The sequence below is a fragment of the Macaca fascicularis genome, chromosome 17 (genome assembly GCF_037993035.2).
Source record: "Macaca fascicularis isolate 582-1 chromosome 17, T2T-MFA8v1.1".
Lineage (NCBI taxonomy): Eukaryota > Metazoa > Chordata > Mammalia > Primates > Cercopithecidae > Macaca > Macaca fascicularis.
The window spans coordinates 63,759,248-63,774,468 of NC_088391.1; the positions used below are offsets into that span (position 1 = coordinate 63,759,248).

The window sequence follows — 15,221 nt, forward strand, 5'->3', positions numbered from 1 at the left end:
TGAGTGAATACTTTATGGTGGTTCAGTGTTACCATCTTAAAGAGGTATCCTTGAAGCATCAGGATAAAAGGGAAATGAAAATTAATAAGTAAAGTCCTTGATGTTTAACATTAAACCTTAAGCAGAAAAAATGCATAATTTTATGATTTGAATTTCTAAAGTTATTCTTTAAGAATATCAATTCTCTGTTTAGTAATTTATATGGCTACACATTTAATAATTAGTATGGAATTGTCATTTCATATTTAACTGGTTACTATGAGTAAGCATTTTGCTGGAGTAAGTAAATAATACTGTCAGGCTTCTCATTTCCTAATTTTATGTTGATATAAATAGGAAACTGTGAGAAAATTAAATCTCAAAGACTTTTTCAAAGCCTGCCATAAATTCTCTCTAATGTAGCAAATATCAAGAATTAATGAAACAAGAAATGGAAACCATTTTGTTGAGACAGAAACAACTGGAAGAGACAAATCTTCAGCTAAGAGAAAAAGCTGGAGATGTTCGTCGAAACCTGCGTGACTTTGAGTTGACAGAAGACCAATATATTAAATTAAAAGCTTTTCCTGAAGATCAGCTTTCTATTCCTGAATATGTATCTGTAAGTATCATCCATTTTTAACTACAGCATATATTTTCAGACTAAAATTTACCATTTATGTAGTAGCAATTACTTTTGAAGTACCCAATTGATACATTATTTTATGGCTATGGATGGTGAATGGTCTTGAGATCCAAATTTTAAAGGATCATGACCATTGATCTCCAAAGTCAAGCATAAATAGGTTTTGAAGTTAATGACTGAATAGTCCATAGAAATGAATTATCATGAACTGGTGGTTTCTTACATTCTCAAAATGAAAAATTATAAACAACAGAGTAGTTATTGCCAGGGGTTGGTTGGGGATAGTGGGAGAGAGGAGTTGGCGTGATTATAAAGGGATAGGATGAGAAAGAACTTTGTGGTGAGAGATTGGCTCAAGATCTTGAGCTGGTTACACAAATCTGAAACAGCTAAGATTAATCAATGGCAGTGGTCTCAAATATTTTGGTGTCAGCATTCATTTACACTCTAAAAATTATTGAGGACCCCAATGTGTGTTTTTTTATATGAGCTGTGTCTATTAGTATTTACCATACTAGAATTTTAAACTAATAAATTTTTTAAACACAAGAATATATAAGTACACAATTCCATTGGCCTTAAGAGTGATAATGTCATCATATATCATGTAGCCACTGGCAAACTCCACTGAACAGTCATGAGAGAATGAAAATGAAACAGGGAAAAAATCTTAATAATTACTAGGAAAGTTGTTTTGATCTTGTGAATTCCCTGAAAGGATCTCAGAGTGGTGGGCGGGCCAGAGTCCAGAAGTCCCAAAACCATATATTGAGAACTGCTGCTTTTTAATATATAGATGTCATTTTACCCTAAGAGGCTTGAATTTTTTCATCTGTAAAAAGGAATAACAGTGCCTTTCTGTTGGGGATAATTGTAAAGACTATGACTGTGTATGTAAAATGTTTATGAGCATAGTGCTTATAAGATAGTAAACACATAAAAATGTTACCTATTGTTTTTCCTCTAGTGGTGGTTGCTATTCTTAGTTCTCATTGGGAAAAGATTTTCAGATTAGTGATGTCTGATAAAATGAAGTTCCTTTTTTGTTCAGCTGTTTTTTTTCTTTTTAAGGCTCAAATACAGTTTTTCTATCCAAAGTGTACTGTCCAAAACAAATACCTCAAATTCTGTTTTTGAGGCTTCATTTACAGTAGATATAAAGTATCCCACTGGTGGCAGTTACACATATTTTTGCTGTTTGTTTTCTTAATATTCCTTCTTACATGTTTTCTTTTCACAAACAATATTATCGTTAACTAATTTAATTATATGCAGATTCTTTTTGTTGAAGGCTAATATTAAGATTTGCCTCTTACCAAATAATGGTATTCTTGTAATACAGTCATATGTTAAGGAGTTTCGGACGGCATGCCTATATGAGAAATAGCCCCTAATTACTCTCCTAATTTGCTGATGATTTCTTAGTTTTATAGGACCTTGTCAGATGGAACACTTTTTTTTCCTGAGATAGGGCAGGAAAATTCCTCTGAGAGAAGTATGTGTGGAAAGAGAGACCTGAATTAAATGGAAGTAGTGACGTGAAAGATACTTCTTGATCCATTCTGATTAGACTTCCACTGCAGGGACAGCAGTAAATAAAGCTTTGCCAAGAGCCTGGGATGAAAATAAAGAAAACGCTTTACCTCTTCATCAAGTATTTATTGAGTGCTTATCATATTTTTAGGCACTGGAAATAGAGCAGTGTATAAACCAGACAGAAATCCCTGCCCTCATGAAGCTTATGTCGAAGTGGAGCAACACAGCCATTAACTTAAAAGTTAAATATGTAGAATATCTGTTTGTCAAAGGTGCTATAGAGAAAAGAGCATGGGTGAGAAATAGGGAGTGCTACTTCAAATTTGGTAGGGAAATCAGGGAGGGCTTTAATAGTAAGGTGATATTTGGTCAGAGACCTATAGGGAGACAAGGCATGAGCCATGCATTTATATGGGGGAAGAACTTCTCTAGCAGAAGAAACAGCAAGAGCAAGACTCCTGAATATTTGTGATATGTTCCGGAAGTTTACAAGCAGATAGTGTGGAGTGAGCAGTAGTAGATGAGTAGTAATGGAGTGTCAGTAGAAGGGAGGAAGGACTGTCAAAGATAGGAAGTTATAAATCATCTGGCCCTTGAGGGAAGTTAATTGAACATTAAGGCTTGATAGAAAGTATTAGTGGCTAGGTTCCATTAATGACTGTCTTGTTGTAGTTTTGTAAGCATGTCTCTTTATTACTGATAAGTGAGAGCACTACAAATTAGCAAATTTTAATCGTAATTTGGATTTAAGACTGCTTATTAATTTAATTTCTTTTTCAAGGTTCGGTTCTATGAACTAATGAATCCATTAAGAAAGGAAATCTGTGAACTACAAGTGAAAAAGAATATCCTAGCAGAAGAATTAAGTACAAACAAAAGCCAGCTGAAACAGCTGACAGAGGTTCGTATGGTTTTGATTGCTAGTGGGAAGAAGCTTCAACTTTTCCTATAGAGTCCCTCAAGATTTGTGATAAGGAATATAAAAGTCAGTGATTGAAAAATGGGACTATGGGATGGTGACTGCTACAGTTCTTAAGTAATGGGAAGGAGGTTAAATTGGAAGTAGTCATCTTAAAAATTGACAAGTCTATGATATTGACATATCCCATAGTTGAGCTTTTATTGTTGCAAGTCATTTTTATAATCAACTGCTTTTGAAATCCTAATATGGGCTATACCTGAAAATTGCTGTATATACTCCGATGATGCATATGCACATAAGTATTTAATAATTTGTCTCTATTTTTAACATCACTTTGTCAGGAAATTTAGGCAAGAAACAAGAAATGTAGGCCAATGTATGCAGGGGATCTCTTGCAGGTGCCATAAGAAAGAAGAAAAAGAGAATACTTTTACTTTGAACTAAAGTGCCTCATAGGTTCTGGTTTGCCTAAGACAGCTGCCATTATTCCTGTGAATAAATATTAATAGCACCCCTTTATTTTCAAAAGTATCTCAGCCTAGACAATGAATATAGTAATCATAAATCAACATTTACATAGAAGGGTGGACTAATCATTAACTTGATTATATTATTGACCAGATATCCTAGATTACTCTTGTATTTATAGTCTGCTAACAAAAAAATAATGGTAGATTGATTCATTCTACCATGTAACAGTTGGAAATGGGTGGCTGTTTTTCTTCAAAGATTTCATTCTTCTAAAAGGAAAACACTTGTAGTTTACAAATGAGGTCTGCTGTAGTTCTCCATTACAAGTTAGCCTTGTTTGTGATATGAGATGGAGCTACTGTCCTTTTATTACTTACGTGGCTTCTTTGTCAAGTGCAGTTAACTCTCATAATATTTATTCTGAGCATGTGTACTGATACTAGCATTAACCCCAGTGATGTGCATGGTGCTGTGCTAGGTGCTTGCAGTGAACCCAAGAGAGGCAATGCCTGCCCTTCTAGAGTTTACTTTCTAGCAGGTTAGAATTAGAACATTAGATGATATTTTGACACTCTCATTTACTGTGTGACCATAACCAGGTCATATAATGTTAACTGTTCTATCAAATGGATAAAATAATACTGTTTGTTCATTTATTTAATTGCATTGCCTGTGTTTCCCTTTCAGAGTAAAAACGTGATTTTAGCAAAGTTGCATACAAACATTTATGTCCTATTTTAAGGGCAGTTTTTATCAATGATATTATCCAGAAATAGATAATTATAATTTAATTTGTATTTTTAATGCTCTACTTTGCTGCACTATTAGTCCTAGAGAGAATTTACTTAAGTCTTGCCATAGAATCAATATTACAGACCAAACAAGAAGGCTCAGCTTCCTTCCTCTCCTCTGAGGAGCTGTGATATCAGCAGGAGCAATTAGAGGGGCAGATGTGCCCCCCACTCCAAACTTCAGTTGTTTTCCTTTCTTCTCTTAGCATGTCATATTGTGCAGGTAAACTGTTTTGCACATTTAGAAAGATAGTTCAATTTTTTAAAAAAATTCAACTGTAGTCAAAATAGTAGAGAACAGAGAAGGCCTCAGTTTGGCCACTTTCTAATTTTGCAGCCTTGGGCAAATCATTTATACTCTATTGCAGGATGGTTTTGGTGGTACAGGGGTTATTGGGGAAGAGGCAGTTAGACGAGGTTTTAGAGTTGGTTCTACACACCTTATAGTACCTCAGCATCCCTCAAGGACTTCTTATTGTGTAGTAGGAGGGCTGGAGGAGCTCTCTATCCTTGTTTTTATCAAGCCACCCTTTTTAAAATAACTTTAATATTTGGAATTTCTCAGCGTGATTTCTCTTGAACACAGATAACTCAGACCATCCTTAGAGTTTGTGGTTTTTCTGCTCTGTCAAGGACCTGGTACAGGTCAACTTGCCAAACACTAGGAAAAAGGTAAATATTTTTAAATAAAAATATTTTTAAATAAAAAGCAAAGCCAGTATCATTAAACAGCTTTATTTATTTATTTAAACAGGAGTCTTGCTCTGTCACCCCCGCTGGAGTGCAGTGGTGCCATCTCTGCTCATTGCAACCTCCACCTCCTGGGTTCAAGTGATTCTTGTGCTTCAGCCTCCCAAGTAGCTGGGCTTACAGGCATGTGTCACCACGCCTGGCTAATTTATGTATTTTTAGTAGAGATAGAATTTCGCCATTTTGGCCAGACGGGTCTGGAACTCCTGGCCTCAAGAGATCCACCGCCTCAAGAGATTGGCCTCCCAAAGTGCTGGGATTACAGGCGTGAGCCACCGCACCTGGCCAAACAGGATGTAGTAAACAATAAATAGTAGTACTCAATATTAAAATAAATGTCACATATTCTGGAGTTTATTTTTTGAAATGGTTCATTAAATTATTTACTGCTATTTATTTGAGGAATTAAAAGACAGTTTCTCGTCTCTGCAACATAACAATTAAAAAAAAAATTCAACTGTAGTCAAAATAGTAGAGAACACAGTCCTGTCTCCCATCTTAACAGCTTCTCCCTCCATAAAATAGGGATGATAACACGTAATACCTACCACACGTCATTATTATAAAGAATGAAATTCTTTCAATAAATGTTTATCCTGCATTTACTATACGGCATGCATTATTCTTGGTACTTGGGATACCTTGTTAAACAAAGCAGTAATCCCTGCTATAATGGAGTTTATATTTTTAAAGGATATCTGTGAGATGTGTATTGTATTTTAAAAGGGAAAGCAAACAATAGCAAATCATGTAGTGTGACAGAAGTTGATAAATGCAATAGAAAAAACAAAAAAATAGTTCAAGATAAGGTGAATTGAGTGCTATATGGAGAGCAGGGAAGAGAGCATTGTCAGAATTGTATAAGGTTGGCTAGTAGGTCTCATTAAGCAGCGTGTAGAAGTTTACAAAGCCTTGAGGAAGTGAGAGAGAGAACAAGGCTGTCTTCCTTGAGACAGCTCAGGGAAGAGCTTCTAGATAGCAGGAACAGCCAATGCAAAGGCAAGAGGGTACTTTGGTATTTGTGGAAGATTGAGGAGCGTAATATGACTGGTATGCTTGAAGGGAGGAGGAGAATAGTTGTAGTTAAGATCAGAGAGGTAATGAGTCTGTTGAGGTCATCATACAGACTTCGATTTTAACCTTAAAAGAAATGAAAAGTTGCAGGATTTTGGAAAGAGGTCTGACATAATCTGACATATACAGTTGACTGTTGAACAACATGGGTTTGAACTGTGTAGATTTATTTACACATTTTTTTTTCAATAGATATACTGGAAAATTTTTTGGAAGTTTGTGACAATTTGAAAAAACTCACATATGAACTATGTAGCCTAGAAATATAGAAAAAATTTAAGAAAAAGTTATGTAATGAATGCATAAAATACATGTAGGTACTATATTTTATCATTTACTACCATAAAATTTACACAGATCTATTATCAAAAGTTAAAATTTATCAAAGCATGCATACAAACACACCTTACATGGTGCTATTTTCAGTAGAAACAAAGGAAACAAATGTAAAGATGCAGTATTAAATCATAACTGCATAAAATTAACTGTAGTACATACTTTACTACTGTAATAATTTCTTAGCATCCTCCTGGCTATTCTGGTAGACTCAAGGGTTTGGGATATCCGCTTAAAACACTGTATGATGCTAATCATCCCCACGTGAGCAGTTCTCCAGTAAAATGTGAATCACAATAAAAAGTGATTTCTTGCAGTTCTGGCATATTATTTTTCGTCATGTTTAGTGCAGGACTGTAAGCCTTGGATAACACCATGGGAACCATATGAAGTGTCACCAGTGATGCTGGAAGAGCTCTCAAGCAGCAGAGAAAATTTATGACATTGTAAGAAAAAGTTAAATTGCTTAAATTGCAGATTGAGGTCTGCACCTCTTGGGTTGCCCTTTGGACAGACCATTAATCTTGTAAACAGATTATGTAAAACTTAGAGCATCCATAATACAGTACAGTTCTGTAAATGTATTTTCTGAGGATTTTTTAAAAATATTCTTTCTCTAGCTTTTATTGTAAGAATACAGTATATAATACATATAATATAGAAAATATTTGCTAATAGACTATATTATAGTAAGACTTCCAGTCAACAGTAGGCTATTTGTAGTTAAGTTTTCAGTGAGTTAAAAGTTACACATGGATTTTTTTTTGACTGTATGGGAGTTGGTACCCCAACCCCTATATCGTTCAAGAGTCAAGTCTATTTAAAGTATCATTCTAGTTGGTACATAGTAGACCGTCAACAAATGTTTCATTTATTGAATTTCTTTTAATGAGTATTTTAAAACTTTCCTATTGTCCTGGATAATGTTTTTTAAAGAAAGTTCTCTCCTGAGAATAGACTGTAGAGCTGTAAGTATGGAAACAGAGAAACTTGTTAAGAGGTTGTTGTAATCTAGGTGAGAGATTATTGTGTTTCAGATCCAGATGGTAGCAAGGGAAGTGGTAGATTCTGGATTTATATTAAAAGTGGAGCCAATAGAAAAAAGGTAGAGTCATGAATTGGATGGAGGATGTTAAAGAAAGATAGGAGTCAAATTAACTCTGAAAAATGTTGGTTTGAATAACTGGAAGGATAGATTTCTGTTCAGCTGAGATGGGTAGATTGTGAATGAGGCTGACTTGAGTGCAAAAGAGTGTGGATCTTAGACATGTTGAGTTTGAGAGATCTGTTAGATGTACAGTCAAAGATATGTGGATGTACAGATGGTGAACTTTAGAAGATAAACATTCAAGAGTCATCAGCATAAAGATGACATTTAAAGCCAAGATGAGATTACCAAAGGAGAGTGAGTGCAGAGAAGAGAAGACGACCACAGCTTGAGCTCCAGGGCACTTCAACATTGCAATGTGGGAGAGAGAAGGAGGAGTTACCAGTGAAATAGGGAAATTAAGAGAATTTTATGTCCGGGAAATCAAAGGGCAAAAGTTTGTCAAGGAAAAGAGAGTGACTAGCTGTTTCAAATGCTGTTGATAGGTACAGTTAGATGAAGACTAAGAATTGACACTGTGTTTAACAAGGTCATTGAAAACCTTGTCAGGAGTAGTTCTGGAGGAGGGATAGGGTCAAACAGAGTGAATGGAGGAAATGAATTGGACATAGAGTATAAACAACTCTTTCTGAGTAACACTACTGTGTAGAGGAACAAAGAGAGTTGGCAATTACAGGAAACATGGAGTCAGGGAAGGCTTGTTTTTTGTTTTTTTGTTTTTTTCCTTAAGATAGGAGAGATCACAACTGATGTATTTAAAATCACATTGTAACCGTAAGAATTTTCTCATTGTCCACAACAGCAGAAGGACATTCATGTAATTGTTAACCAATAATGTAGGCAGTACTGTTGGATACCCAGTTATAACTATGTTTAAGGCTCCCCACTTTAGTATCCATGTAATAAAAAGAGTCTTTTTTTATTATAATACATGTTTCTGTAATTATGATATTTGGGGAAACTATTAGAACACAGGGGTGTTTGTTGATTGAATTACTCCTGATTAATTCTGTGGGACTTTCTTAATATCTAGATAGTGGTTTAAAAAATAATAATTTAGTGAAGTGAGATAATTTATCTCTTAATAGCTAGAGTTTTAATTATGTCACAAAAAGTTGAATTTCGATTTAAAAAACAACTGAAGAATATATTTGTAAGTGGGTAAGGAAGATAGAGAATGTTATCACTAGAGGAGGGTTTACAAAAAGATCTGGGTTATTTAAATGGGGCTGGGGGAAGTTGAAGAGGTGATTGGACACTGTCAGGTTACTGAGGTTCAGTTGTCATCAGTGAGAACCATTGTCTCTAGGACTTTTAAAACTAATCCCAAACCCCTAATTTATGAAAGTGCTAAATGAAATTGTCAGTTTTTCAGTTGAAGGTTTCTGTTTTTTCTCTTGTTACTTGGAATGTTCTTATCTGAGTGTTTTTTACCCAGTGGTATTTCATGTTTCTTTCCTCTTCAGTCTGTGGGCTGTGTATATATACTTACTGTTGGCCTGAAGCAGACAATAAAAACACAGAAATGCCCATTATATCCAAAGGAAGTAGCAAGAAAATTTCGACTTTTCCAATGGTGTCATTAATTTTAAGTTTCTTGATCCAAAAGAGTAAATTTTCCTTTTAACTATAATAGGAGAAAAAGTAATATATTTTCCTCACCCATTGCGAGGTTTATGGCTGAGACCCCAATAATAAAAGAGTAACAAGAGAAAAGCATAACAAATGTATATATAAATTTATATGTATAATTTAATATAAATTTTACGTGACATGGGAGCCTTCAGAAATGAGAATTAAAAGACCCGGGGAAAATGTATTTTTGTGGATAGTCATGCATAAGTATGATTGGAAGACAAAAGAGTATGATCTGATGGTAATCAACTGGGAGAATTTAGCAAGGCTTGTTTGTTCACATTCTTCTTGGCCTGTGTGTGTGACATTCCTTCCCATTGGGTATAGGGTGGGACACCTGTCACCTTAGGGGAGAGGGGAGGGAGAAAGAGAGTGACCTTCCTAGGTTTGATGACCTGCCTCAAGGGAGAAAGGGGAAAGGGAAATTTTCATTTCTGTGGCCCACTTCAAGAGAGGTGGGTTGGGAGAAGGTCAGGGAGACCACCCTGTTTCTGCAGTTTTCTTAATTTTCCTTCAGGTTAAAATACTCAGTATGCCAGGGTGCCATGTTTCAAGGTGTCTGTTCTAAGTCCTTACAGAGGAATGAATATTTTATTTCGTAGTGAGTAAATCGAAAATATATCCAGTGAAAATGTGTTCACTGATTCTAAGTTTTCCTAAATTTGACAAATAAAAGGAAGTGTTACGTTGTTCAATAAGCGGTAAGATACACTGCCATAGTATGTTTTGGGAGAAGGTCCATGATATTAGTAGCTGCAACCACTATAAAGTTACTAGATTTTTTTTTTTTTGAGTCAGACTCACGCTCTTGTCACCTAGGCTGCAGTGCAGTGGTATAATCACGCCTCACTGCAACCTTTGCTTTCCGGGTTCAAGCGATTCTCCTGCCTCAGCCTCCCAAGTAGCTGGGATTACAGGTGCCCGCCACCACACCCGGCTGTTTTTTTTGAGATGGAGTCTTGCTCTGTCGCCCAGGCTGGCGTACAGTGGCGCAATCTCGGCTCACTGCAAACTCTGCCTCCCAGGTTCACGCCATTCTCCTACCTCGACCTCCTGAGTACCTGGGACGACAGGCACAGGCCACCATGCCCGGCTAATTTTTTGTATTTTTAGTAGAGACGGAGTTTCACCATGTTAGCCTGGATGGTCTCGATCTCCTGACCTCGTGATCCGCCTGCCTCGGCCTCCCAAAGTGTTGGGATTACAGGTGTGAGCCAACACGCCCGGTGTGAAGTTACTAATTTTTAATAAGACATGATCCACATTTTTCATATGACATTCAAAAGATCTTCATAAAGTGATTCAACAAATATTTTATTCTTCAGCTTATACTTATCTAAGGTTGGATATCTTAAGATAAGCAACATTATTCTTATTAATGACTTTATGTAATTTTAAAGTTGGATACAACATACGCTTTTGGAAAAAAACATGACTGGATGGTATTCACCCAAGAATTCTAAGGGACTTAAAGGATGAACCTGAAACTGCAGCACATGTGTAATACTGTTACCAAATATAGCACTTGAAGTAGGTGTAATTGCTTGAAAGCTGGTAAATTGCCTGCCTGACTCTAGAAACTAAGGACCTCCACATTTACAAACTGATAAAGCACACTTTTATGCTTACTGAGCTTGTGTAATGCATGAAGATTAGGATCAGTGAATACTTAGGCAAGTTAAACCTGCAGGGGAAGGTCAACAGAGTAGTATAAATGGACAAATTATATTTCACCTGTATATAAAGAGAAAATAGAGAACAAATTACATGGACTTTCAAAAAGCCATTGACAGGGTTTTTAATTCTAGTTTTTAAAAATTGGCAGACTTTAAAAATTACAGTGAATAACGTAACATTAAATTTACTACATTAACCATTTTCATGTATACAATTCAGTAGTGTTAAGTATACTGACATTGTTGTGCAACAGATCTTCAGTACTTTTGTATGTTGCAACACTGAAAACTGTACCCACTAGACACTAATTCTCCCTCTCCCCTCTCCCTAGTCATTGGTAACCATTTTTTAACTTTGTTTCTATGATTTTGATTAGATTCTTCCTATGAGTAGGATCCTAGAGTGTTTGCCCCTTTGTGATTGGTTTCAATTAGCATAATGTCCTCAAGGTTTATCCATGTTGTAGCATGTGACAGAATTTTCTTTCTTTTTTTTTTATTGTACTTTAAGTTCTGGGGTACATATGCACAATGTGCAGGTATTGTTACGTAGGTGTACTCCTGCCATGGTGGTTTGCTGCACCCATCAACCCGTCATCTACATTAGGTATTTCCCTTGATGCTATCCCTCCCGTAGCCCCCCACCCATTGGCAGGCCCCAGTGTGTGATGTTCCCCTCCCTGTGTCCAAGTGTTCTCATTGTTCAACTCCCATTTATGAGTAAGGACATGTGGTGTTTGGTTTTCTGTCCTTGGGATGGTTTGCTAAGAATAATGGTTTCTAGCTTCATCCATGTCCCTGCAAAGGACATGAACTCATCGTTTTTTATGGCTGCATAGTATTCCGTGGCATATATGTGCCACATTTTCTTTAGTCTATCATTGATGGGCATATGGGTTGGTTCCAAGTCTTTGCTATTGTGAACAGTGCCGCAGTAAACATACGTGTGCATGTGTCTTTATAGTAGCATGATTTATAATCCTTTGGGTATATACCCAGTAATGGAATTGCTGGGTCAGGTGGTATTTCTAGTTCTAGATCCTTGAGGAATCACCACGCTGTCTTCCACAATTGTCTGTCACAATTAGGTTGAACTAATTCATGCTCTTTTTTTTTTCTTATTTTTTAAGTTTGCATAATGTTCCATTGTGTGTATATACCACATTTGCTTTATCCATTCATCTATAAATAGATTTCTGAATTGCTTCTACCTCTTGGGAGAAATGGACAGACTTTGTAAGAAGTGTTACCATGAATTCTCAGGGAATTGTTTTCTCTTTAGTAGTTGAAGGATAAGAGCCAAAAAAAAAAAAAAAAAGGAATAAAAAAGAACTAAATAAAAAACAAAAATAGAAGTATTCTTCAGATATAACTGTTAAGTCCAATCTTATTCATTATTTAACATTTTAATACATTTATTGGGCTGGGCACAGTGGCTCTCGCCTGTAATCTCAGCACTTTGAGAGGCCAAGGTGGGCAGATCACCTGATGTCAAGAGTTTGAGACTAGCCTGGTTAATATGGTAAAACTCTGTCTCTCCTAAAAATACATAAATTAGTCAGGTGTGGTGGCAAACACGTGTAGTCCCAGCTACTCAGGAGACTAAGGCAGGAGAATCGCTTGATCCCAGGAGGCGGAGGTTGCAGTGAGCCAAGATTGTGCCACTGCACTCCAACCTAGGCAACAGAGCAAGACTCTGTCTCAAAAAAAAAAAAAAAAAAAAAAAAATTTAATACATTTATTGATGAGGAAGCACAAAGTATAATCTCAAGTTTGTAAAGTTTTTCTGAGCAGTAGAACAACAGACTAGTAGGGCAAATTGGAGGAAGATCTCAAAAGGTAAGTGGACTGATTATAAATGAATGTGTTTTCTTTTTAATAACTATCAGTCAGCTTATATTCCCTAAATTAGCATGTTCAAAATTGATCACCTGCCCCAGAGTGTAATTTTTTTGCCATTTTATTATAGAAATTTTCAAATATAACTTGAATTTTACAATGACACCAGTACATTTATCACTAAATTTCTGCCATTAACATTTTTATTGTATTTGTTTTATCAAACATCTCTCCATCTAGCCATCTGCCAGTCACATTTAATTTTATGAGAAAATGCTGAACTTTTTTTCCATTTGTCAGTAATTTCTTCGTTTTAATTACTGAGTGATGTTACATTGAATGGCTCTAGTTATTTACCATTTGATGGACATTTTGAGTTATTTCCAATTCAGAGACTTTACAAACAAAGCTCTGAGAACATTTGAGTAGGGTTTTTTGTGTGGACATGTTTTTGTTTCTCTTAAGTACTTAAGTGTGGAATTTTTTACTTCTAGAATTTCAGTTTGGTTATTTATTACAGCTTTTATTTATCTGCTATTTGTTTACTTATTATGAACATATTTTCCTTTATACCACTGAGAATTGTTAAAATAGGAGCTTTAAAATTCTTGTCTGCTAATTCCAAACACTGGGTCACCTTGGAGTTGATCTCTGTTGATTGCCTTTTCTTTGAGAAATGAGTCACATGTTCCTCTTTCCTCAGATGTCAAGTAACTTAAAATTGTTCAGACCATTAAGTAAATGTAGATGAGAACATTGTGACTATTATGTTGTTGAGACGCTGCATTTTATGTACCTCTAAACAGTGGTGATGTTTTTGTTTTAGCAGGAAATTACTTCGTTGTACTCAAACAGCATACATACTCTGTCTATTGGGCAGCAGTTCAAATTTCAGTTCAATTTTTTTGATCTTAGTAGGGCTGCTTAGAGTCTGTCCTACACATGTGTTGTTTAGAGGGTAGCCAGATACTCAGGCAGAAATTACCCAAAGAATTCAGTTTCCCCTCTCTGGCTGTCTCTGAAATTTCCTCCTCATTTAGAGCAGCTGCAGTTCCCGTAAACTCTGTCTTCTGATTCTCCAACCTAGAAAGACCAAAGATTTTCTGATGCACCTTGATCCATCCAACCTGGCACAGAATGGGACTGGCCTCAGGCTAAGCGCTACTAAACAAAAACAAAAAATACTAGGAAACTCACCTAAATGCTGAAAATGATAGCAATAATGACAATTCCATAGTGGTTTACTAAGAGAAACTAAGGTATTTGTTAGGCATATCTCAGAGTTTTGAGACCGGCAATTAAGAAAACAAACTTTCCATTTTGCTTTAAAAGTTTATTCTCTACAGAAAGTTCATGAATCTGGGAAAAAAAAAATTATTCTCAATCTTTCCATTTTACTTTATGGATCTCTTATCCAAAATGGTCTTAATTTTTTTCACCACTTGGTGGCAGTGTATGTCCATCTTTTTTTTTTTTTTTTTAAAATTAAACCTGTTGGGGGCTATTTGGAAATTCTGGTTATTTTTGACCTAGAGACCCAAAGCTTTACATTTAGTTACCTTATTTTAATTTATATTCATTATTTCATATAAAATGCCTGCAATCAACCAGATAGTATCTTTTTCTAGTAAAATTTAATATATTTAGAACTTGGAGAATGGAGTATCAAAACAAAAATTTGTGTTCCATAATATGTATTCAGATATATCTCAGTTATTGCACTAATTTCATAATTATGCCTACCAGAAATGTTGAGAATTTTAAATTCTGTTTAAACCAAAAACATTCAGGATTTTAAATTCTGTTAAAGCCACATTAAATCATTAAAGCCACACAATTACACAATTAATTTGACTCTGCTTTTGTTTGTGTGAGATGAAAACTGTTAAAGAAATTTAATAGAAGGTTTTTTTTTGGAGGGGTGGGGGTTGGGGGGAGACGGAGTTTCGCTCTTGCCCAGGCTGGAGTGCAATGGCATGATTTTGGCTCACTGCAACCTCTGCCTCCCGGGTTTAAGCGATTCTCCTGCCTCAGCCTCCTGAGTAGCTGGGAGTACAGCCATGCGCTACCATGCCTGGCTAATTTTTGTATTTTTAGTAGAGGGGATTTCACCATGTTGGTCAGGCTGGTCTTGAACTCCTAACCTCAAGCGATCCTCCCACCTTGGCCTCTCTAAGTATTGGGATTACAGGCGTGAGCCACTGCACTTGGCCAGAATGTGATTCTTGACCTTTAAAAAGAAATTACTCTTTCTGAAGTGGCAGTTTTAGTGGATTTCTGGGATTTCCTTTTGTAATTTTTTCCAGATCTTTAGTTAGTTGGAAATAACGTCTAGATACTATTATAACACTGGAAAATAGGGCTCATCTTTTACTTCAAGTCTGGAGTTTATTTACAAGTGCCAGTAATGTAGTTTAATTCTAGCATATTTTGAGCTATATTATGTATATGATCTTGT

At 35.8% G+C, this 15,221-nt stretch overlaps 1 protein-coding gene across 9 annotated transcripts in view; it reads left to right on the forward strand.

The window, feature by feature from the left end:
* The window catches only part of PIBF1 (progesterone immunomodulatory binding factor 1), a 238,531-nt gene that overhangs the window by 15,462 nt on the left and 207,848 nt on the right, over positions 1-15,221 (forward strand). For all 9 annotated transcript variants that reach the window (XR_012427009.1, XM_005585991.4, XM_015439336.3 and 6 more), the window contains exons 4-5: positions 403-601; positions 2,943-3,062. Coding sequence is in view for 8 of the 9 variants with exons in the window: in XM_005585991.4 (XP_005586048.3) it covers positions 403-601; positions 2,943-3,062 (319 nt within the window). In the remaining variant the exon portion in view is untranslated. The remainder of the gene's footprint in view (positions 1-402; positions 602-2,942; positions 3,063-15,221) is intronic.